At 44.0% G+C, this 24,975-nt stretch overlaps 1 protein-coding gene across 2 annotated transcripts in view; it reads right to left on the bottom strand.

The window, feature by feature from the left end:
* VASH2 (vasohibin 2) overlaps positions 1–24,523 on the bottom strand; it is a 51,447-nt gene extending 26,924 nt beyond the window's left edge. Inside the window, exons 1-4 of one of the 2 annotated variants that reach the window (XM_056852449.1) lie at positions 24,205–24,521; positions 13,473–13,561; positions 9,461–9,517; positions 2,055–2,129 (exon numbers count right to left, since the gene is read on the bottom strand). In XM_056852449.1, the coding sequence (XP_056708427.1) occupies positions 2,055–2,129; positions 9,461–9,517; positions 13,473–13,561; positions 24,205–24,480 (497 nt within the window). In that variant the 5' untranslated portion in view covers positions 24,481–24,521. Of the gene's footprint in view, positions 1–2,054; positions 2,130–9,460; positions 9,518–13,472; positions 13,562–24,204 lie in introns of both variants that reach the window. The other variant, XM_056852450.1, reaches the window with a different exon arrangement.
* Positions 24,524–24,975: the final 452 nt, after the last annotated feature.

Here is a 24,975-nt window from a genome sequence, read left to right on the forward strand (position 1 = left end):
ATGGAGACTCATGATAGGGCCTTTCCCATGGCTGGACTTTGGAGTGGAATTTCAGGGCCCAGTTCACAGTGAGGAGTCCCCAAAAGCAGGCTGTAGCTTTGCACTTGAACTACACACTCAAGAGGGCTCCCATAAAACCATTAAGCCCGGAGTACAAAATAACCTAACTTCACCATTGTCCTGAGGATTAGATTTTAGATCAACAAATGAGCAGTCATCACCATTATGAAGATAGTTTCCCTCCACACTGCACTTCTGTTGTAGGGTTACCGTACGTGTTATGGTTTAGAGAACTGATTACTCCATTGCTATTGCTATTGCCATGTAGCATGGCATTTCACAAGTGTCACTGGCACTCGTATGCATTCTCAGATATAACAATAATGCAATTCATGCCATGCCCTATGATCTTTTGGGGAGGGGGAGTACATTCAAACATTCGTCTTAAATTTGCCTACAAAATGCAATTTCCTGCTTTGCAAAGCCAACTCTAGAATACTTGCCTGGGCAAACAGGAGCAAAGTAATTTCTTCTTCCATGTGGAGCTGCCCATGAAAGCCTTAAGGAAGCTCCAGTTGGTACAAAATATGTATTTTGAGAAGTGCTATGCAGAAAGCTTGTAACGACAATTCCTGTTCATTGTCAGTGGCTTATCAGTTTATTTCCAGAAATGATTCAAGGCAGTGGTGGGGATTCTGAAGTATGGATGCCAGCCGGTCACTGGCAACCAGCTGGAGAGACCAGTTAGGTGATGAGGTGGAAATGGCACTGTGCAACACCATGGCATTGTTCCCTGCCAAAAATCCAGAACTGACATCACTGTGTCACAGTAACACTCTAGGAATCCCCTGTATCTCTATGATAGAAACCATAGAGATTTATGAGATTCTTAGAGTGCCACTGCAACACAGTGTTCCATTTCTTTGTGTGTACTGCACAGCACTATTTCTACCTTACCTTTCCGCAGGGAGGATCTGAGAGAGCCCTCCCACTGGAAGTGAGCAAGCAGCATCCTGACAATGAAGTCCAAAGTATCTGAGGGAATACCTTTAGGCTTGTCTCTTTCCTGCTTGGGGTGAGGGTCCTGGCTCCCATTCCCCACCAATGTTCATATGGCCAGTGGGAGAAAAATAATGTAAAAAGATCACCACTGGGAAACAGCGTGACATTACTTCTGAAAAAATCCAGATGTGACATCAGTCTGCTCTAGGAATTGCCAGGGTTTTGACATAGAGTTTCCAGTGATTCCTAGAGAGGTGTGACATCACTTCACTACACGACAGTGCTCTTATGTCCCCACCCCCTGGACTCTCACCAGTTGCCAGGCAACCCTAAGCATCTTCCACTCATTTGGACCTCTCCAGAGGTGAAATTCAGAGCTGGCCTGGTCTACTTAATTATTTTAAAGAGTGAGTCCAGCCTACCTAGTTTTATTGCCTTGGGGTCTCGTTTCACCTTTTACTTCTGTGAGGTTCTCAGCATTTAACCTTTTACTTGCATTTGGTTAACTGAAATATCAAGAAAATTACATTCCCGTTTGTTTTTTATTTTATTTTAATCAAAAGATTACACATACACAATACACATACACACCCCATTACATCGACTACAGAGTTACTGGCTCTGCATATATTTCTAGTCCTTGTCTTGTGTTTGTGACAGATTATATTAACCTGGATTATGGTAGATTCATTGCGGTTGCCTTTTAGCCTACCTTCTTGATGAGTTAAAATCCCCTTTGAGATAATGAAGAGAAGGCACTGTTCTGTATTTTCTCCCTCACAAGGAGAGATCAGAGGAGTCAATCCATCTCATGTTGGGCCTTCCTCTTTCCCACCCTACACCTACAAAAAACCCACTGACATACTGAGTTCCTTGGGTTTTTTAATAAAGTATATGGAAAAGGAATCAAGCTTTCAACGATCAACAACTCTGTGAACTCACCGTTAGCTGGTGTTATCACACCTCATCCAAGAAGTGTAAGTCATTCAGTTAGCATTTGTTAAAAAATAGATTCGGCTGTCTGCATCGAGAACTTGTTGACAAAAGGATACATCCCCAAGATAACTGCTTCAAGGCATTTGATAGGTAAAGATTCCCTGATCATTTCTCTTGCTGTTTCCATCAACCTAAGACAGGAGAGGAAACAAATAAAATCATTTATAAAACATTTTGGGTCACATAAGAGCAGCTGTGCTAGATCAGACCAGGGGTCCATCTAGTCCAACATCCTTTTTTACATACTGTCCAACAAGATGCTGCCAAAAGGCCTACAAGACCTACAAAAGGCCAAGGCCTCCCCTGTTGATGCCCCCCAGCACTAATACTCTGAAGAACACTGCTTCTGAACTTGGAGGTTCCATTCAACCATCAACCACTGATGGACTGATCCTCCATAAAGAAGGTTTCTGTCCTGTCTAGTCACTTGGGAAAACAAACTCATCTTGCCTACTTACATGAGGAAGCCACATACAGAATTATTTGGGGAACAACAGGAAGCAATTGGGCATTATTGTTCCCATATCCACTTATTAGTGGCTTGATTACTATATAAGTTTACTGGGAGTAGAGTAAGGAGCCTTGCTGTGCAGTGGGGAATTTATTCACACTGCTTTGCCTAATTCTTCAATGCAGCCGTACAGTGAAACAACTGAATGGAATTATGACATGGATTATAACAGTAGAAAAGGGCAAGAGTCCAGTAGCACCTTAAAGACTAACAAAAATATTTTCTGGTAGGGTATGAGCTTTCGTGAGCCACAGCTCACTTCTTCAGATACAGCTAGAATGTGAATCCATCTGTCTTTAAGTAGAGGAGAGTGAATTCAGACAAGCATTAGTATGTAAATGTTAACAGTATGTAAATGTGAATAGCAGGCATGATGGGATTAGGTGTGGTATGCAGAAGAGTCTGTGATGTCCAGGGGAGAGATGGGTGTGGAGAAATCAGCATTGGTAATGAGCCATGAATGCAAGGTCTTTATTCAGCCCAGGTAAATGCATTGACTTTAGTTTGAATATCAACTGTAATTCAGCAGGAGTTTTAATCATGCCTTAAATCACCAAAGAGGGGGGGACCTTGATTTAAATCAAAACTTTCTATTTAGTATTTAGATACTGAATAAATAAAAGTGTATACCAATTGGTTGTTGTAACTGTGAAACACGTGGATTTAAAACTGCATAGAATCATTATACAGTCTCAGAGGGTGCCCTGTAAGTTTCTTAAATATTTCTTAAATATTAAACTTTTTTGCTACATGATATATTTAGATAACTTGCAGTGCAATCCTAAGCAGTTATATCCTTCCAAGCCCACTGACTTCAAGGGCTCATGTTAGCCCTCACCTGGATAGCCCAGGCTAGCTGGATCTGGCAAACCATTTCTGTTCACCTCTTGCCTTGAAAACCCTGCAGGGTTGCCATAAGTTAGGTTGCCTACCTCCCAGCGATGGCTGAAGATCTCCCACTAATACAACTGATCTCCTGGCGATAGAAATCAGTTCCCTTGGAAAAAATGGCCACTTTGGCAATTGGACTCTATCAGTGCATTCCTGAGCTTAAAGGGCGAAAGCAGATTACATCATTCTCCTCTCCTCCATTTCATCCTTACAACAAACCAATGAGGTACATTAGGCTGAAAGTGTATATCTAGTCTAAGATCACCCAGTGAGGTTCCACAGCAAAGTGATTATTCAAATCTGGGTCTCCCAGAACCTAGTCTGAAACTCTAACCACTATACCACATTAACTTTGGTGGGGGGCAGTTGTTGAACAGTAACAAGCAACCATTTCTGGGTGAGTCATGTAAGTAGCGTGGCAGCATGTTGCCCAGTAGTTGCTGATGGACCTTGCCCTGATCTCCCTCAAAGGCCAAAACAACCCTGGAAAGGGCCTTCCCCTGACTTTTTCTGACAGAAATCAAGGACTGAAGGCTGGCAATACTGTTGCGGTTGCCTAGTAATGCCCATAGAGGGCATTAATTTCTTAACACTACAGGTGCTGCTTCTAGTATTTAGGTGGTTAACTCCCCGGTGTATTTTTTCTGTAAACCTAGGGTGATCTTTAGGTTTGTAGAAATATCCGTATTAACATACCACACCCTCATCAGCACATTATCTTTATACTTAAAGGACAATGGTTAGCACATTACCTTTGTTACTTTTTGCAGGACAATGATTCAGCTCAAACCCAACCCCTTTCTGACTATATATTACTCTTCCTACACACTTGACACTGAGAGACACTGTCCTTCAGTGTTACTCCTCTGAAGATGCCGGCCACAGCTGCTGGCGAAACGTCAGGAAAGAAAATACCAAGACCACGGTTACACAGCCCGGATAACCTACGAGAACCATCTGTATTATCTGTTCATGGCTCCAGTCTCTAGATTTAAGTAGCCACAGATTTGGCCACATTGAGAATTAGATATATTAATACATGTGGAATAGAACATCTCATATTTTGCACTGATTGGGAGGTGAATTGTCAGGCTCTTGAGCCAATCAAGACAAACACTGGATCAGATGAGTAGGATGACCCTTTTGCATATCTACAGGGGGTCCCAAGTCCTGACACCAAGCTCCCAAGCAAGCAAGGCACCTGCTCAGTCACACTTAGCAGCGTCCTCATTTGCTGCAGAAAAGAACTTCTCTTGGCAGCTTCTTGATACTGAGCTTTACAGGATAATGATAATTATTATCCCAGATTCCAGAACTCATCAAGCTGGGTAGAATATTAATGGCTCCATTGCCTGACAGTCTTTACAAGCTCAGCAGTGCAAATGAGCAGTAATTTATCCTTATCTGCTAGAGTACCCTCTCCTATCGTGAAAATACCAAGTCGTGCTTAATGCACGCTCTGTTTACAGTGCATGAATTCCCTTGTCTTGATCCTTCTCTCCCCTACATACTGAAGGGCTATTATGGCAGATTTGAATTCAATCTGCAAGGCATTTTGCATGTTAAAGCAAGCAGTCACATCCTGTCTCCTGGGTCACAATACTCCACAAATTATCTGGCTGGCTCCTGTTAATGAAGCTAGTGGCAGAAATCATTTACACTCTTTACTGAAGTAACAATAGCCTTTAAGATTGTGGAATAATTGTTCTTCCCCCACAATGGAGATTAGAGTTGTTTTCTACAGCCAAAATCCATAACTTCCATTTCTTCTAGAGACATCTAGAACTACTAAATAAGTCACAGATTGCTGTCTCAGGGTTTCTTCACACAACTAGTTATTTCACAGTGAGTTATTATGAAGCTGCTATGAGATGACTTTTTAGACTGGAAACTGGTTTTGTCAATGCTTAGGTGCGAGTGGACATTGTGACTCCTTACTTCTTGGTTCCATTTCACATGTCAACGGTAATGTCACAGTCTCAGCCCCCCAGGACCACATTCAGACTAACATTTTCCTCATCCACACTTCCATAAAACATTAATTTTTGCAGCTGCCAAGAGATAGGAACCAAACAAAACCAGGTTGGTGGAGACGACTTAATGAGTCATGGATTCTGCAGCCATCCCATTCTTCCACATCGAAGGACTGATACCTGAAGGACCATCACTTGTTGATCTCTTAAGTCATCTAGCTTCACTTGATTCTCTTCACTTGGCAACAGCAAAAGTCAGGATTGGGGCTGGGGAGCTAGACTGGTTGTCTGAATATATCCCAAGGCTAGTCACCATGCCCCCCTCCAAAATATTCACTCATGTAAGCTATGAAAGGATGAATGGGGTAAATTTCCCTGGACAACTGACAGCTCTTCAGTCACTACTGTGCCTATTAAAATCCGCATCTGCTCACAGTCACAGAAATTTGTAAACAGATAGTTAATAAATATCAGTGACTTATCTGAAATGTCATAGCAAAATCACAAGGGAGATGGTAGTAGCTAGGAAGATTGAACTTAAAACCAGTACTGTGCAAAGCCCACTAAAGACCATTTTTCTAGGTCCAAGATATGCCCCTGACATGCCACTGCAATTAAACTGGCATTCCTGCAACCTCATATCCAAAAGATGTCATAATATGCAGAAGGAGGAAGCAGGCCGGTAAAGATATCATCACATGCCTGTTCCTGGCTCAGCTAACAGACTCCTCATTACCACAGCAGCCAAATAAGGCTAACTTCCCTATGACCAAACCCAGGAGGTGGAAGAAGAGATAGACATGAAGACACCATCATACACTTGCTTCTGGGTCTCCTCAGAGTGGCACCTTCTGCTTTGGTCTCCCATGTTCAGAGGAACTAAATGTTTCATATATGTCAAAGGATGTTTATTTTTTACTTCTGTTGCTTTTGTTGTTGAGTTCAGTATCTTAAATTTCAGCCTCTTTCTCTTCCCTCCTCCATATGGGTTCATTTTTAATGGGTTTTTTATTTTAAAAAGGTTAGTTTTTGCAATGGAAAGGTGGCATTTTATGGAATGTTGTGTTAGCTGCTTTGGGCATGCAGGTTGGAAAGCAGGATCTCATTAATGGATAAACAGCCATTAGCAATTCCTATCCAAACAGAACATCTGTTTATTTTGCACTCACAACTGGGGGGCATATACAAGCACTTCCTACTGAGAACTTAAATAATGGAACAGGAGCCAGGTGCAGCTATCATTATGTAGGTTTTCCCATTGGAATTAAAAATATGTTGAATAAGCTCTTCCTTGAACAGACTATGGACCAAAACAGAAGTTATGCTGGGAGTTCTATGTTTGGCTCTTCTCAGCATTTTTAAGAGATTAAGCTATCATATGGTGCAGGGTGGTAGTCTGTGGCACAGGGGGAGACGGGGTTCTAACCCTTCCACCCCTACGTGGTTTTTACTGCTCCACACAGTTGTTATCCCCGAAAAGAAAAAGAAGACAGGCACCCTCTCTTAAGTCCATCTTTCCCCCCCCCCCAGGCAAACAGAAGCACAAGGGGAGGGATTGGTTTTCATCACCAAAACTATGTGTGGGAGACAGAAAGATTAGCCCTCTGGTCTCCCCGCATCATAATCAAGAGCCTATGCAGAAGATATAAGCCTTAAAAAAAATTAAAGCCTGGGAAGATCCAGTCAGGAATCTTCCAGTGTCTGGGCTGGGTTATGCAACATAGCTGAATTTATTAAAAATTTAGAGACCTTGCCTAAGAATGGCAGAAAGTTTTTTTTAAAGGCTTGCCAGCCAGTTACCAAATACATTAGACCAGACCAGCTGACTTTTGTCGGAGTCGCTTTCAGCCTCCGATAGAAAAAGAAACGTGCAGAATCTGAAGATAGATGTCAGCCCAGATGGTGAATATTCAGCCCAAATGGGCCTACTTTTGATGAAGGGTCTGGAAAATATTGTTCATTTAAAAAAAAACTCTCTGCTGGATTTAAAGCTACAGGGACTCTCCACCCACCAACATATTGATCATCTTTAGATAAAGTCCCAAAAAAGTTCCAGCCAAGCACAGATAAATGTTATATTTTATAAACTGGATCTCACGCAACAAGGGCGTAAAAACAGTACAAGCTGAATGGAACCTCTGTCTATAGAGGCAGAATCTCTCTAAATATCAGGCCCTGGAGAAGGGGACAATCATTACCTTTGTGCTCAGTCTGGCAGGCTTCTTTGGGAAACAGAACAGTAGAGTAGACAGACGTGGTCTGATCCAGCAAAGCAATTCTTACAATATTTTATTAAAGAAAATGTTTTAATCTATGGTTTTCAAGATTTCTTACAAATCAATAATTAAACATAGCAAAATATAACCAGAACTTATCAGAAACTGATGTCACAGATAAAAATCCCTATAACTGTACTGATTGCCTGTTGTTATACCACAATCCTGTTGTTACGTGGAAGCCTACATTCAAGCTAGGAAAGCGGCAGGGAAAAACACAAGGGGTTTTTCATAACTACAACACTAGAAGGATCTTCTGGAAATACCCAGAGATTCTGGCTGCAGCAAACACAGCAGAGCAACAAAGAACAGCATAGTTTGGCTACGACAAGATACCCTGTGCATTTCAATCTCGCTGGCCTACAGGGTGACACAACTTTCTGTCATAAAGCAGAATACTACTTCCCTTGCACCACCAAGGGGTGTGGTGTTTTACAGTGTGACATAAAAGACGGGTCCCTGCCCTATGGACTGTACAGTCTATATTTCAACCTACAGGGAGAAAATAGAGGGGGCAAAACAGAAGAAGACAGAGGCAAGGGAAAGAATGTACACAGATTCTGCAGCTCCCAGCATTTTTCTAACTTTATTATCAGACTCATAAGGTTCCAATTTGGATCAGTGTTGGGGGGGGGGGTTAAGCGTTTTCCCTACACTGTTTTTCTAACCTGAAACAGCCCCAGGAGTCACCATTGGCCTTGTTGGGGAAACTTAAATGTAAATTTCCCCTGTGGGGAAAATAGTGGTTCCTCCAGGGCCTTTCACAGCAGGAAAACAGTGTGGGGCTTAAGCTCCCCCTCATACTCAGGTCCCAGTCCAAATCTGAATCCCATATGCCTGATGAGAAGGTTTGAATAAAACAATGGGAACTGTACACATGCACATATCTGGCTGGACCTTGAGTAAGGGTTCAGAGCTCAGCCACTGGTTCATGCAAGTGATGGGTTAGGAGGAGAGAGGTGGCATCACATGGGTGATCTAGGAGGAAGTTCTCAGCACAATCGGCAGCAAGACAAAATTACGGAGATGCTTAAGAAGCAGGCTGAGAATGGTAGAGCTGAAGGAGCAATGATCACAGACAAAGCTTTATCAAAATATATGGACATAGATAAGGGGGATAAGGCAAGGACAAGTAGTTTGTGCTGGATTCAGGAGATACGGGGGGGGGGAGGAAAAGGATTTAGGGAGATCAGAATCTCTGGTATGAATGACAACAGATGTAATGAGTTTGGCAGAAGGGTTTCAAAGAGGCGGGAATTCTGACACATGACAATGGAAGACCAGAGAGGGAAAGTTTGCAGTAGGCAAGGCAAGAGATGATCAGAGAATGCCAAGGATACACAGCTGAAGGGCTAGATTTTCACTGTTCACTGTTTAACTTTTCCAAGAAAAAGCAGTGTGTCTTGGCAATGAATTAAATATGGAAAACAAAGAAGAGGGATGAGGCAAAGATAAAGTCAAGCATGCTTAATCAGCATGCTGGATAGGGACATCATCAACTGATATAACGAAGTAGAAAAGAGCAAGAGTCCAGTAGCACCTTAAAGACTAACAAAATTTCTGGCAAGGTACGAGCTTTTGTGAGTCACAGCTCACTTCTTCAGATACCTTCTTCAGATATCTTCTTCAGATATATCTTCAGAGATATAAAGAAGTTCAGCCTTGAGCATAACATTAGTAATGGTAACATCCAAGCAGATCTTCAGTTGCAGCAGCCCAATTTTTTCTAACCCCACAAACCCCTGCAAAAATATTGCCCGGAGCCTCAGCGATCTCCAATGTGACCAAGCAACAGATTTTACATTACTTACCCACTTAAAGGTCTTGATTTTCTAATTTCGAAGAACTGAGTTCCTGTGTGATTATATCTGGGTTTTATTAAGTGAAGGAAAAAATTACTGCAGGGGTGGGGAGGAATCAGATAAGACTGGAACAGGTGAGTCTAACATGATCTCATCTGGCAGTACAAATCAGATACAAAAAGCTATTAATTCTAATCACAAAGTCTCATATTCAAGAAAACGTAATTTAATCTTACTTTATAATTACCCATGCCTGAAGAATTTAACCGTCCTAAGCTTAGAATGAACTTTACAAACGAACTATTGGGATCCAATAGACCCAAATTTAATCATGACTTACAATTTAACTGAGATGCATTTAATAACTTCAATGTAAAAATGAATTTTCAGTAAGGATTATTGTTTGCAGTACGATATTACAAATATGAAAGCATCTGGGGTCTGCAATGACTTCACCTGTTAATTGCTTGGGAATCACACGCACTTTTCCTTCAGCTCAAAACCTCTGGGAAGTATAAGCATTTTAAAATCGTGAATGGTTGGCACATCCTTCTCTTAACTGTCACATCAACATAAAATAGTTATTGGGTTTTTAAATGAGTTTTCACTGTTTTGGGGGCCCTTATGCCCCTCCCCACCAGTTTTTACAACATGTGGTGTTGTAGTTTACGTTCATTCTAACAGGTGTAACCGATTGCAACATCATTTTCAGGAGACTCTCAAAAATACTAAAGGAGAGGAGGTAGAACAATCAGCCTTTTTACTGCTGGAGAATAATATGGGTTATGGGGAAACATTTTGGATCTTTTTGTTCCCCCTTTGGGGACCCCAAAAGCACAGGAGAATTACATTTACATTATTTGGAGAGAACCAGGTATTTCAATCTGACTGAAACAGTAACATCGCTACTTAGAGGGAGCAATCTAAAAACATGTACTCAGAAGTAAGTCTTATTCAATGGGGGTTTTCCCCAGGAAAGTGCTTTTAGGATTATAGCCACAGTTGTTATATTCCCAGCCACCAAAATGGCATAACTAAGGGGATAACATTTGAGGAGCCCTGGCCATCCTCTAGGCCTACAAAGCCAGACAATTCCCGTGATTTGCTTTTACGTGATATTTGAGGTGGATCTGGATGATCGGGGGGGGGGGGATTTTGCCTGGGGCTTCTGTTGCATCTTGACAATTCTGGTTGAATTGTTGAATTTCTGCAGAGTGATTATTAATTTCCTATCCATCAGAATTGCCTCATTCACTTTTTTGTTCTGCCAAGATGTACTGGCGGAGGGGGGAGCTTACAGATCTACTGGAAATTCTTCATATGATTTATTGTCCATGACAATGTCTAACAGCCCCAACATGTGGCTAGAAAGATGCTACTACCCATGCTGGGCTCCCCCATATTCAACATGTGTCCAACTCAGCGGTTTATATTTGGTAGCTTTTAAATCATTCTCCATAGGAGGACAGCAGACTTAATAACCAGACTGGTGCAAAAATGAGAGCAGCTGTTCCTAGCATGGAGACAGGGATCAGTAAGGTAGTCCATACATCACAACGGAAGTGAAGCATCAGGTTCATTGGCTGCTGTACAAATGCAGCTCACAGCAGAACTCCTGGTACACAGAACTCTTTTTGACTGCCAAGAGGCCCCCTGCAGTTTAGAGGCCTGAGTGGCTGGATGAAGCAATGGTCTGACTCAGGGTGTTCACGTAAGTGGGTTGTTCCTTCCTCTTGACAGGATTTGGAAAGAGCTTTTCCTGACATCTGCTTGGGAAGAGAAAATGTAACTATGGCATCCAGCCAGGCATCCTTTCACAAAGGTAGAGGCCCTTTACAGCAAAACCCAGGCCATTTATGCAGGGCTGTTTACCTCGCGGTCACCCCGCTGACTGCTCCGGTGCTTCGTTTTGATTATGCTGAATCAGACATGTTAGATGCGAAAATCACAGAGTAGGATAATAGATAGCACATACTATACACAGCAGCACTGTCCATAGTCCTTTCCTTTTTTTACCAAAGCATCTTTCTGAACCATTCAATTATAGTATAGCCCATACCTGCTCCTCATGCTAGCACAGTCAGCGTTACCAGAGGCCGCACACAAAAAGATTCTGCTTCTCGCCACCTTTGCTCCTCTACCAACCCCAATTAGTTAATGGAACCACCCGGCTCTGGAGCAGAAGTTAACTGAATCTGAGCAAGGGAGGGAGGGTAACATCCAAGAAGGCCGCTTTTGTTTTGGCTTTTCCCTCCCACAAAAAATAATTTCTATAACTATTCCATGAAAAGTCTGTTCAAAACACTGGCTTGGATCCTCAGGTCTAAGTTGTTTCATCAATCAGCCCTCTCCCAATCCGGTTTCTCTTTGGGGAGGGGGGTGGAGTCCCCTTGAGCCTGATCCTGGGCACAAGTCTTTATCTACACTTCAATGGCATGCTTCCCTAGCTGACTCAATGCTACATTGATGTATGACCGTACACAATCTAAATTTTAAGTGTGCAACTTTGTTACCATATAATGATAGAAAAGACAATGGTGCCCTGCCCCAGCTAAACAAGTGAGTCACAGCTGATTGAAGTCCCAGGCAGTGGCGGACCTACATTTTTTGGGCCCTGAAGCTTGAACTGTTATGGGGGCCCCATCGCAACCAGCAACAATAGGGCAACATCCAACAAGGTCCAAAGGGCCTTGCTGCCCTTGCAAGGACCTCGAGGCTCAAATGGTGAAGAACAGGGTGGTGGGGTGGAGTCCTTGAAAATGGGCAATCCAGTGATTAACTACAGAACTATTAAGCCATGCACCAACAAAGGATCTGACAATCCAGCTGCCCAAATGTAGGCTGTGAAGAGATCCTGGCGAGCTCAGTGAGCCCTTACAGCTGGGGGTTCGAGCCCTTGCAAGCCCCAGAGAAAATTTTGAAATTTGACCAATTACAGGGACATTTTGAGGCCATATGAAATGGGTACTAGAGCACATTCTAATGTCAATATTAAGTACTTCAACCCATTGGCTTATGATTCTATCACTTAAAAAACTCCATCGATTTTGTTGAGAAATTCACTCATTTAAAAAAGTTGCTTCAGGGGCCCCCTCTGAGATTAGGGGCCCTGAAGCTTCAGCTTCATTAGTTTCACAGTAGATCCGCCTCTGGTCCCAGGGCTTTCAATGGAAATTAATTACACTATCAGCTTCAGCCAGATTCAGGTTTTTCAAAAGCACAAGGAAAGAAGTCAGAACCCAAGACAGGGAGAAAGAAGAGGCACAACTTTTCTGTAGAGGACCATTCACAGATAATTGTTGTTTCTTACAACTCTCCGAGTGTTCTTAACCATTTGGACTCTGGTGGGCTTCAACCCACAACAGGCACCTGTGGTTTGCCAAGGACTCAGCCAAAAAGGTTGGCTCACTGAGTGAGCACTGGACCATGGATAGGGTTGCCAACTTCCAGATGCCACATGGAGATCTCCTACTATTACAACTGACCTCCAGCCGATCAAGATCAGTTCACCTGGAGAAAATGGCTGCTTTGGAGGGTGGACCCTATGGCATTATAACCTGCTGAGGTCCCTCCCCAAACCCTGCCCTTCCCAGGCTCCACCCCCAAAATCTCCAGGTAATTCCCAACCCAGAGCTGGTAACCCTAACCATGGAGATTACACAGCTGCAATTTATCACCACAGAGGCCTGCAAAACCTCATCCCAATGACTTTGCAAGCCAAGGTCACTACTGTTGACAGATGTGAACTATCTCTTTTCAATTAGATCCTCTTCAGTGTCAGTTAACACTAATTATGGGGCCCTAAAGACCAAGAGGAGCGCTCCCTGCATAGGTAGCTTTACGAATCTTCCCCGGCTCTACAAAAGACAGCAAAGAGCACTTTTCTCCTCATTAATTTCCCACCCTCTTGTCAGGTTTATTTCTTCAGTACATTATGCCCCCCTCCCAATTCATTAACTACTCGATAGATAAGCTTAATGCATCAGCTTTGTGTCTCCAGTCCACCTTCCAGAAAGGATACTGCAGCATCTTCATGTAATTCTGTATTGCCTGAAGCCATTCTGGGATAGTCATGGAAGTCTTGTAGTTTGGCACAGCTGGCACTGAAGGCTGAACACAAAGAAAGAGAAATGTTTAGATCAGGGGTATCGAACTCATTTGTTACGAGGGCCGGATATGACATAAAGGTCATTTGGTGCAGCCGGACCATGTGTACCATAAAATTTAATGCCAGATACCAAATAATTACATTATTTTTTACAAACATTCTTAAAACAATAATATTCTTACAGTGTTTCTTTTATTAAACAGTCTTGGATAATTGACACCTTGGGACGGGGAAGGTGGTTACCTCGGCTGGCAAGCCTGCAGCGGACTCGCCAACCCAGATCAGGACTGGGGGGGAGGGTGGCTGCCTCGGCTGGCTCGCGGGCTGGATAAGAGACCTCAAGGGGCCGGATCTGGGCCCCGGGCCTTATGTTTGATACCTATGGTTTAGATGGGTTGGAGTCAACCCACATATTTGCTTTTGTGCAAAAAAAAAAAAAAAAAAAGTCAATCACAAAAAGCCAAATTTTGCAGCCTCCCTGAAAACAGAATAACAGAAATCACCCAAAGGGTGCAGTTGTCATGTGATTCATCCATCAGATGCATTCAATACCAACAAAATGTGAAATAATTTATTGAGGGCTTTGATCACTATTTAGAGACACATGCAGATGTATCTACAGGGCTCCCTTTTGGTGAGGGCTGGAAAAGAGCCTTCCCCTCTCCCTCTATTTTGAAGCATAGCAAGAGTTTCAGATGTATACAGTGCTGGCTATTATTATTAGCGGTGGGAGAGACAGAAGAAAGCCATTTTGCAAGGCCACAGGCACTGACACACACAGAAAGGGATCCAATGCATTGTTGCAAAGGCTAATGGTCCAACTTAGATGGCTGCCTCTGCTTACACTAGGGAAAGCTCATCAGGGTTCATAGAGGACAGGTCCATCAATGGCTACTACCTATGGTGACTAAAGGGAACCACAATATTCAGATGCAGTAAACCTCTGAATACCAGTGCTATCCCTGGAGTCGGCACTCCATGAAGGCCTTGGCCTCTATGCCCTGTTTCCTCCTGCGCGAAACAGGTCCTCCTTCAGCAGGAATACATCAATACAATAAAATACATTAAAAGAACCTCAAACAGGAAAACAACCCTATCCCTGGTGTAAGAGAGTGCACAATCTCTCCATCAACCACAATACTGTGGCCAGAGAACCCCTCAAGAACTCTCTATGCACTGACCATGAATGACTACTGAGTGCAGCATTGCACCAGTGCAAGCAGGGTTCCCTAATCATGGATCACAGGGGAATCAATGCTGCTGCTTGATACCTCTTCAGTGTTCCTTGCGCATCCATTCTCAGCTCACTTCCAAATAGAAGAGGTCATGTCACACAGTTATCTCAGCACAACGACAGCATCATAACAACATCCTCAAAATCGTTTGTCCGGGGGCAGTATTAGGTCTGCTGAGCCAGTGATTTGTGATCTTGTATTGTATCAAGGGTGCTTGGAGTCAAACTCACCCAGTTCACACGTTCCTTCAGTGAGGATGCTATTTGGCAATTATTACGTTTGTATCCCAACCCCAGAGAGCCAGCGAGGCATAGTGGTTACGGTGTCAGACTAGGACCTGGGAAACCCAGGCTGAAATCCCCACTCATGCTATGGAAGCTCGCTGGGTGGCCTTTGGCCAGTTACACACTCTCAGCCCTGACCCTGGCTAGTATTTGGATGGGAAACCTCCGAGGAATACCAGGGTCGTAATGCAGAGGCAGGCAATGGCAAACCACCTCTCAACATCTCTTGCCTTGAAAACCCTACGGGATCGCTGTAAGTCAGCTGACACTTGACAGCAAAAAAAACACACCAAAAAACCCAACCCTAAATCCAAGGTTCATGTAAGGATATCCAGTTTTACATTCACAAGAGTCTTGTGAGAAAGGGTAAATTGAGGAGGGAGTAATTGTACCAAGGTGAACAGGGAGTTAAACCTATGCCTCCCTGCCCTATATATTTACATAAACAATGTTGTTCCACCCACAAACAGGAAGTGCATGCAGACCAATCTTACATTTGTTCAGAAATAAGTCCCACTGGGCTCTGTAGGGCTCCCTCCCAGGTACGTGCATCCAGGATTGCAGTCTTATCAATAATCACACGCAGTGCATGCTGGGACCAGCTTGGTCCAACTTAGTTCCCTCTTCATTCTAACTGCAAGCCTATATTACCAATTCAAGTAACGTTTTATAGTCTGGCATCACGGCGCATCGGAGAGACGTTTCCATCTCTCAGCACCACTCCCAGCCTGGTACATCAGCAGCATATTTACTGCAGCTGTTAGTGCATCCATAGAAGAGAGCTCATTATGATATCACATGTCCGGGTGCTGCGCCGGCAATTGACAAACTAACACAGACACATGCAAGAGATGTGTTAAACAGCTGAAGCTTTGGCATACGTGGCAGGAGACAGTGGCCAACTGCTGGGTGTCTGAGCAACAGGATTGCCTGGTTTCTTTGGTATGAAGAGCTGGAGTAAGAGAAGAGTGGCTTGTTCAGAAACATTTTTTTAAAAACTGATTATCAGGGCTGCAGCCACTTGCTTGCACAGGGGCTGAAGGATTTGATATTTTCCCACTACGTTTTAATTATTTTTACAGCTCTGCACACTTAAACCTGGGATGCTGGTTTCCAAAAATCACTTTGGTAATATTTCCCCCCCTGATAAAATCTCTCTGAAAAGTTGGGTTCAGGCAGTTCCTGGGCCAGAGGCAGCAGAAGCATTCATTTGTCAATTGTGTAGAGATATTTTCAGTTTGGTCTCCTGACTGATGGCCCTTGGGGTTGTGAAGGCTGCTGTTTGGAAAACAAGCCCTTGCCCTTCCTGGTATGTTAAATCTTGACAAGAGCAGAGCTCCTTTGAGGACTACGATTATAAATGCTTCTTGCATTTAAGGGAATTTCCCCAAATATCTCAAAGGCAATATTAAGACCTTTGTTTGAGAAAATCCTTTCTCACATCACTTACCGGCCAGCCTCAAGTTTGCTGTGTGACGTGGGTCAAGGTGACTGAGCAGATGGTGGCAGAGCAACTCCATGAATACCCAAATGCTGCTTCTACTCTTTATTCACTTGGACTTCAGGCCAGATTTTGAGGCTGAGAAAAAATCTATCTTCAGTTGGATAAGTGCATATTTTCCCATGCTGCTTTTGCTGGACTAACCATCAGCTTTTGATACTGTGCACTGTGCCATTCTACTACATCAGATGGAAAATAAAGTAAGGGCATAACACTCCAATGGTTTTGATCTTTTCTGTCAGGTACGGCACATCAGAGATGCAAAATCAAATTCCTCAACTGTTGAGTCCCTCAGAGCTGTGTACTCATGCCTATCCATATTAGGCCGCTGCATGAGATCATCCAGAGCTTTGGCACTGGGGGTCATCAGTGTGTTGGCAACACCCAGCTCTATATTCCATTGGCTATGCCCCAGAGGCAGCTGGCCAATGCTGTGGTCAGGTGGGTGTGGGAAGAACTGTAATGGATGCATGCTGATCGGGTGGGTTTTGACTTCACTATGACTGATGCCTAATGAACTTTGGATTTCATAGTTTTCACCCTTGTGAATATAATGACTTTTGAGTTATTTTATTTTTTGTTCCTCCATGTTACCAAGAAGCCTCTTTAAAAAAAAAAAAAAAAAAAGACAGTGAATGTTTTGTTGAGAATCAAAGCTAGAAGTGTCTGGTGGTTATGGGATGTCACTGAACAAAACTAAGATATGTTTCGTAAGTGCAGGCTGTATATCAAGTGATGACCTGGAGGGAGAAAGAACAGAGGAGGGAGAGAGATGCCAATGCTCAAAGCTGTACTTGTGTGCTCACATTTTTGTAAATACATGATTTAAACTATGGCCTTTTATGCATGGGTAGTTCGTGTCGTGATCACTACCAGACTACTTTGGCACTTCATTGGAATTATGCATGATTTTCCAGACCTTTAGTAGTCACTTCGCTTTCCCCCCCCCCGTTTCCCCCTTGTTTTCAAGATGCTGTTTTGCCACAAATTTAAAGTCTGCCTTGACCCCAAATCGAAAGCCAGTCCTGCACATAGTTTTGCTTCGAGTTTGTCTCCCAATGCCCATTCTCTGATTTACCGCCCTCCCCTCATATGCCTCCTCTGATCAGTGAGTGTTTTCAGACCTCTGCGATCAAACAGAGCTGAGCTGATTTCCCCCCTCCTCTTGGTCAGTTTCACAGCAAGTGTTCTCAGACCTCAGGGATCGAACAGAGCCAGGCTGAACTCGAGCCCTCCCCTTATACGCATCCTCTTATAGGCATGAAAGCCTTTTTTTTCCATTTTCCAGTGCAAGGTTACCGATGGAACAATGAAATGGAAATGACCATCCAAGTGTTTTTATGTTCTTATGGCCCCTGCATTGAGATAGCCAGAAACAAATAGGTTGGGAGGGGGTGTTTGTCCAAACCCTTCTCTGCTTTGGCTGTAAAATGACCATTTGGTTCATTTAAAATGAAAGAATCCTGCTGAGGGGCTGGTGGGGGCTGGTGATGTATTTCCAAAAAATACACTACAGCCAATTACAAAACAGCATTTTCAGGGGGGAGGGACTCAGAAGCTCCACATTTTCACTAGGGATGAATAATTGTTCACAAGGTAATCCTGGAATTTCTTCAGGGGAGGAAGCCCCTGTGCATAGTATTTTGAGAATTCGACTGCAAATACTGTGCAGTTAAGAAAGCAGCAGATCCAGTAGAAACAGACCATGCATAAAAGGCCTATAACTATCTTGAATCCCAACTTTTTAATTCTGGAGCAGGCATTCAAAATGGGTAAGGTTGTTCCTTCTGGACTCAGATGACCTTGACTTGCTGATCCAACCTACTGCAATGTTAAGTCTGGATAACTGTCACGCGCTCTGTCTGAGGACAGCCTTGAGGATGCAGAAATTTCAAATGGTCCACGATTCAGCTGCATGTCAATTGATGGGTGAAAGCCAGTACGAGCACATGGCATCCACGCTGGAGCAACTTCATCTGATAACTATTTGCTTCTGGGCACAATTCAAGGAGCATTTCATGGCTCGGAGCCCACAAATCTCAAGGACTGCTTCTCCCAGCATAAGCTGATTCTGTGACCTTAGGCAGATGATGAGAGGGCCATCTTGGCCATTTTCTGGTCACTAGGTGGGGGGGGGAGGTAGTTGTGAATTTCCTGCATTGTGCAGGGGGTTGGACTTGATGACCCTGGTGGTCCCTTCCAACTCTATGATTCTAAGTCTTTAGTCTGCCCAAAACTCGCCCTTGGTAGCTCTTTCTGTTCTTCTTTCCATTCTGGCCTCTGTGAGAGGCTGGGCTTTGGTTTGTATTGCACCAGTCCAGTGGAACATCTTGCATGAGACCACAGGGAGAGGTTGCCAAGCCCAGAGAGAGACATAAGAAAGTCTATGTGAGAGGACATGTCTGTGTGATGCACCTGTCCGGGAGGTGGTGTCAGTCAATTAGCTTATAGGGAGCAACCTGAAGTTCCCTTTCCCCCTCCTGTTCCATTCAATACCCTTTGGGTTTTCTTTTGTTTTTTTGCTCAAGACCAAAGGAGAAAACAAGCACCAGGAAACGATTTGGTGGGCACCGAGACCCCCATGGGCCCCACACTGGGGACAATTTCTCTGGAAGAACACAAAGCTCCAAGGGTTCCCCTGGGTTCACAGATGAGAAAAACTCTGAAATAGGGGAATAAAAGTTCAGCCAGCCCCAGCAGACAACTGCCTTGCCGCAATGTTAAAATGCAAGGGTGATTGACTATAAAAACCCTCCTGCCTTTTATTATCACCTTTTTCTGGTGTTGTTTAAGCTGCCTCTGGAATGAACGTAATTGAGAGATTACTGCTGGGAAGGAAGGAAGGAAGGAAGGAAGGAAGGAAGGAAGGAAGGAAGGAAGGAAGGAAGGAAGGAAGGAAGGAAGGAAGGAAGGAAGGAAGGAAGGAAGGAAGGAAGGAAGGAAGGAAGGAAGGAAGGAAGGAAGGAAGGAAGGAAGAAAGAAAGAAAGAAAGAAAGAAAGAAAGAAAGAAAGAAAGAAAGAAAGAAAGAAAGAAAGAAAGAAAGAAAGAAAGAAAGAGTCTTGCCTTTGAGTCTTGCAGGCATAACAGGTGGCTGGAAGGGCCGATATCTTGTTTCCATCCCAAGTGCCTCTTGCATCAACTGTTCCATCAATCAGCACAGACATTTCAACCAATGCTCACACGATGGCTAATTAGAATTCAGAATGGAAACTTGGAGGGGGGAGTACAAAAGGCAGCATCTGTTGAGGCTGGCTTGAAGTAGCAAGTGTTGGAACCTCATTGAAACTCAAACCCTTCTTCCTTTCTGGCCAAGAGGAACTCTGTTGTGTTCCTTGGCTCCGATTCTCTAATAAGAAAATTATCCCTAATCACAGATTCCATTCTTATTATATACGCCAGAGTTCTATGCTTTACAATTTAGAAATTATTTCAATAGTACCATTCCTAAAGAATCAGTTCCATCCAGCTGCAAATAAATTAAAATGGATGGACTGATGCTAGAGTTGCAACATTTTCAAAAAGTAGTCTGTGCTTCTTTGCCTTCAACTGCCATCTTCTCAGCAGACCTTACCAAGCAGTAAGGTTTTTCTCTGGTCAACGAAGAACTTTACCTGCACGTCAAACTGCTGTTAAAAACACAGGAGGAAACGTTCCCACTTTCCCAATCAGTTGGCAAGCTTGAAAGAGAAATATCACTAGTCTAATTTTTTCAGATCAAACATAAATAGACTGTGCAGCAGACAACGCTAAAAGAAACACAGGAGAATCAGAACAAAGGGAAACTGGCCTTTGTGAAGTCCAAAACTAAACAAGAACCTTATCAAACACACAAAAGACAGGATAACCCAAACCAAAATACACTCACTGCCTCATGATAGTAGATCCCATTGCCAAGATAATTTCTAACCAACAAGAGCAGAGCTTCACCAGGCTTAAATAAAATAATTTATCATTTGTGACTTGAATATATGAAATTGTGATTCACCAACTGCAAAATACAATTGATCCGTACCAGAAGAAGAGATTCATGGGTTCAACTGCACATATACCAGCACGTCCTCTGGTCTAAGCCATATTTGAACTGGGTACACCTTAATGCACAAAAGGTGTACCTCCAGATCCTGGGCTATCAGCTGTTAAAGCGAACAGCGGCCTGTAACAATGATTGGAGGGCTACCATAGAGATGAACCCCTGTGGTAACAGTATATGAAAAGAGGAGGAGGACCCATCAAGGAGAGCCCCCCTCTCTCTCTCCTAGTGACTTGGTGCTGCATTCTTCAGGACTCTTACAGGGGAGAAATTACACCCTTTTAACTCCACTGGGCTTTAGAGCAGAGTTCATATGAACACATTAAGCTGCCTTCTACTGAATCAGACCCTTGGTCCATCAAAGTCAGTATTGTCTACTCAGACAGGCAGCGGCTCTCCAGGGTCTCAGGCAGAGGTCTTCCACATCACCTACCTGCCTAGTCCCTTTAACTGGAGAAGCCAGAGATTGAACCTGGGACCTTCTGCATGCCAAGCAGATGCTCTACCACTGAGCCCCTTACACCTTTCTATGGCACTGTCAATACCTATGTTACCTGGAGATGATTGATGTTAGCATCTCCTTTCCCCCCCACTAGTCTTCTCAATGCTGTAAACAAAAACCCAGTCCATTTGAGAGGGGAAAATGTGGCCTGATCCCTGAGTGTGTACCATATTTTGCCACACAAATATGGAATTAATCACAAATACCAAATCTGAGAGACAATCTCAGATTTCCTTCTTTATAAACAATATTCTAGCCTTTATGGCTGGCTGTTTGGAATTGTGTAGACAATTCAATCTCAGGAGCCAGGGAAAGGCAAAGAATGGGACTTCAGCACATTGCTTCCCATGACCAGAGTCAAACTAAATGTGATGCTGAGAGATCACTGATCAGACCTCCCATGACTTTGGAGGGGGTTCCTTTAGCAGGGATAGAAATGCCTCTATCAGACCTGGACAAGGGGGAGGTTAATCCATGCAGTTGGCCCAATCTAAATCGCCCTCAGCTGCTATTTGGTTTACAGAGGGAAACACGCTGGCACAACACACCTACGTCTCTGTAGGTCCACCCCCCATGGGGCAAACAGCAGCAGAGAGGGGGATGATTTAGACTGGGGAAATAGCAAGCCGCACCCTGTGTCATGGTCCTATTCTAATTCTTCACACTCCAACACCCTGTTGAGCTTTGAACTTTTTTTTTTTTAAGTTAGATATCTAATCATAGATTTTTTAGCATCTTGTCTTGTTTGGCCAATAAAGGTGCATATATTTGAATGGTTTGTAAAGTCTGTGTTCCTTGAATGGACTGCAAAATTCAGGGTCTTTAGTGCAGGATATTCACAGACCTGTCTGTACGACATGCAAGGAAGTGTCCTTTACCAGTGTTGATTCAGATAGAATCATAAGAGTTGGAAGGGGCCATACAGTACAGGCCATCTAGTCCAACCCCCTGCTCAATGCAGGATCAGCCTTGAGCATCCCTGACAAGTGTTTGTCCAGCCTCTGCTTAAAGACTGTCAGTGAGGGGGAGGCTTACCACCTCCCTAGCCAATTCCACTGTTGAACAACTCTTTCTGTAAAAAACAAAAACAAATTCCTAATATCCAGCTGGTACCTTTCCACCCACAGTTTAAACCTATTATTGCAAGTCCTATCCTCTGCTGCTAACAGGAACAGCTCCCTGCCCTCCTCTACGTGACAGCCCTTTGAATACTTAAAGAGAGCAACCATGTCCCCCCTCAACCTCCTCTTCTCCAGACTGAATATTCCCAAGTCCCTCAGCCTTTCTTCATAGGGCTTGGTCTCCAGCTGGTCTTGATGACACCAAATAGCGGTTCTACATTCCATCAGCTCCAAGAAGGACTCTGCCTCTTGTTTTGAACTTTTCAACCTTATTGAAACAGGGTTTCAAGAGACTTGTTCTCTGACACATGACTGTGGAACCTGGATGTTTCCCTGGACTTCCCAGGCCTTCCTGAAGGTATCTCCATGTGCCTTTCCAGATTGCCATCCTCTGTCTCCTCCTCTGATTAAACAGAAACTTCACATTTCTTTCTCACTAAACATGTTAACTCCTTCATTTGCAGTTGCAAGGCAGGTGGCAGTAATAAGTGAAGAGAAAAAGAGCTTTGTATCGTGGCTTCTGAGAAGTGCAGCCCACTAGATCTGCTTAGCGGGTTAGTGAAGAGATTCCCTTCATCAGTAATCAATAGAATTTTACAATACTGATAAGATTATTTTCCCGTTCAACCACATAAGGCCACCTTGTCTGTTCAGTCACTTAGGTGGCAATCCTGCACATATTTGTTTGGGATCCAGCCACTTGGGAGAGCTTGGTGAACTTTGGCATGTTCCCTAGTTCAGCTGCTTTTTCCCAGGCATTACACAGAGCTATTTACTCACGATGAACTAAGCCAGGGGTAAACCCTTCCTATCACTAGGTATTTGTGAGTGGCTTCTCAAGTGCTTGGGCCCCAAAGTCCATGAACCTTGAGCAGCCCTTCATTCAGAATCAGTATTGTTTGGGGTGTTGATGATTAACTATATTTGTCCATGGTCCCATTCCACAAGAGGCAATCTGCTGGCTATACTAAGTCCACTCAGTGCAGTCCTAAGGACAGTTAAGCCCTTCTATGGCCACTGAAGTCAATGGGCCTTGCTGAGTATTGCACTGTATGTTTGTTCCTCTTCTAATCTGATCATCAATGAGGGCACAACAGTGCTGGGGTGTGGGAGGTTTCTGTGAGCTCTAAGGACACGAGACAGCTAGCAGGCCTAAGGCAACAGTCCTCGGTGCAAAAGGCTGAGGCTACAAACTCAGTGGCAGCTTCCACCAAACCAAAATCCAAGATGCTTTTGGAAAGTGCTGTTTTTCTGACAAACTGCAGCTGCAATTTCAGCACAACAGCCACTAACAGAGAACTCCAAACTTCCCCCCAACTGTTCCTGGAGACAAACAACACCCCTCAGCAGATGGGTGGAAAGTGATTAGTTGTTCAAAATAAGTGCTTAGAATGGAAATGCCCAGACGACTGCATCCCTGGTACCACCCTCAGCCTCGACTGTAATATGCAACTACAAATATTTCTCCCGGGGATAAGAGGAGCAGCTGTTGGACTACATTTATAGACGATCTCAAGGGCCTGCTAAGGAAAGGGCTGAGAATACTCCACACTTGAAGTGCAGAATTTCTAGCACAAAATCTGGTATCCTAATTTTAAAAAAAATTAGTGTTGCTAGTCCTCATGGTTGCAGAGAAAGGGCCCAGCACTATATCAGCAGCTAGGCAAAGCCACAGAAACCAAAGGGACTGGAGCAGACCACAGGGCAAGTCTTCAGTGCCCTGCTCAGATCCTGTGATATTTGTGATATTTTCTCTCTTGCTATGGCCTTCTACTGAATGCCCTTCCTCACAAAAGGGGTTTAAAAATCTCCTTTAGGAAATCTACATTTTGGAAGCTGAAACAACCATATAAATAAGGAAATATCCGCAAGTGTTTGGATTAGCATACTTTGCATTCCGGCTGCCACCACCGAATTTGGGACTATTTTAGAAGAGCGTAAAGATATTGGAGGATACCAGATAGAACTTACTTTTGGAAGGCAGTCGGCATTCCTTATGGTGGCTACCATCTCTCTGCCTGCAGGGTGCACTTTCGCCACGTGCCCCCACATCCTTTCCCAGGTTTGCCCATCAAGAGGAAAGCCACTCTTGTTGACAAGGAAAAGCACCCCTCCATCTTTGTCTTCCTCTTCCGAGCCCCCGTTGTTGGCATTACTGACGGAACGAGCATGCGTGCTCCTCGAGCGGCCGCCCTTCTCTCCTTTGGGGTGTGGGCTGCGGGAAGCATTGGAGCCGGATCCTGTCATTGTGAGTTCCACAGGAGCAAGCAGTTCAGACACGGCAAGGCGGGGGACACACAGGTTGTTCAACACCCCAGCCTGGCCATCTTCTCCATCCCGTCTCCTGCCCAAGAAATCAGGCCAACCCAAAGTTGTTTGCTAACAGCAGCCAAGAAGATCACTGGCGGGTCCTTCCTCTTGCAAACAGAATCTGAAAACACAGTAGAGGGTGGAAAGCAAACACACATGAGCAGAAGACAGGGTTGCCGAAAGGCTTAAGCAAAACAGTCCAGTTCCCATCAGCGGCTGATTCTGGGAGATGCTGAAAAGAGCTTTCGATTGGCAGCTGCAACTCAGGAACAATAGGGGTGGGTGCGATCAAGGCTATACTGCTGATACTGTTCACCTGGGTCTGCAAACAAAAGAGGAGGCCCCTAAGAGCCCCTCTTCGGCTCAACACCCCAAGAGCTCTCTTTCCCCCGGGGGCAAATATAGCAGGCAGGAGAGATCCTTTGTTACACA

The sequence above is a fragment of the Euleptes europaea genome, chromosome 7, assembly GCF_029931775.1.
Source record: "Euleptes europaea isolate rEulEur1 chromosome 7, rEulEur1.hap1, whole genome shotgun sequence".
Taxonomy (NCBI): Eukaryota; Metazoa; Chordata; class Lepidosauria; order Squamata; family Sphaerodactylidae; genus Euleptes; species Euleptes europaea.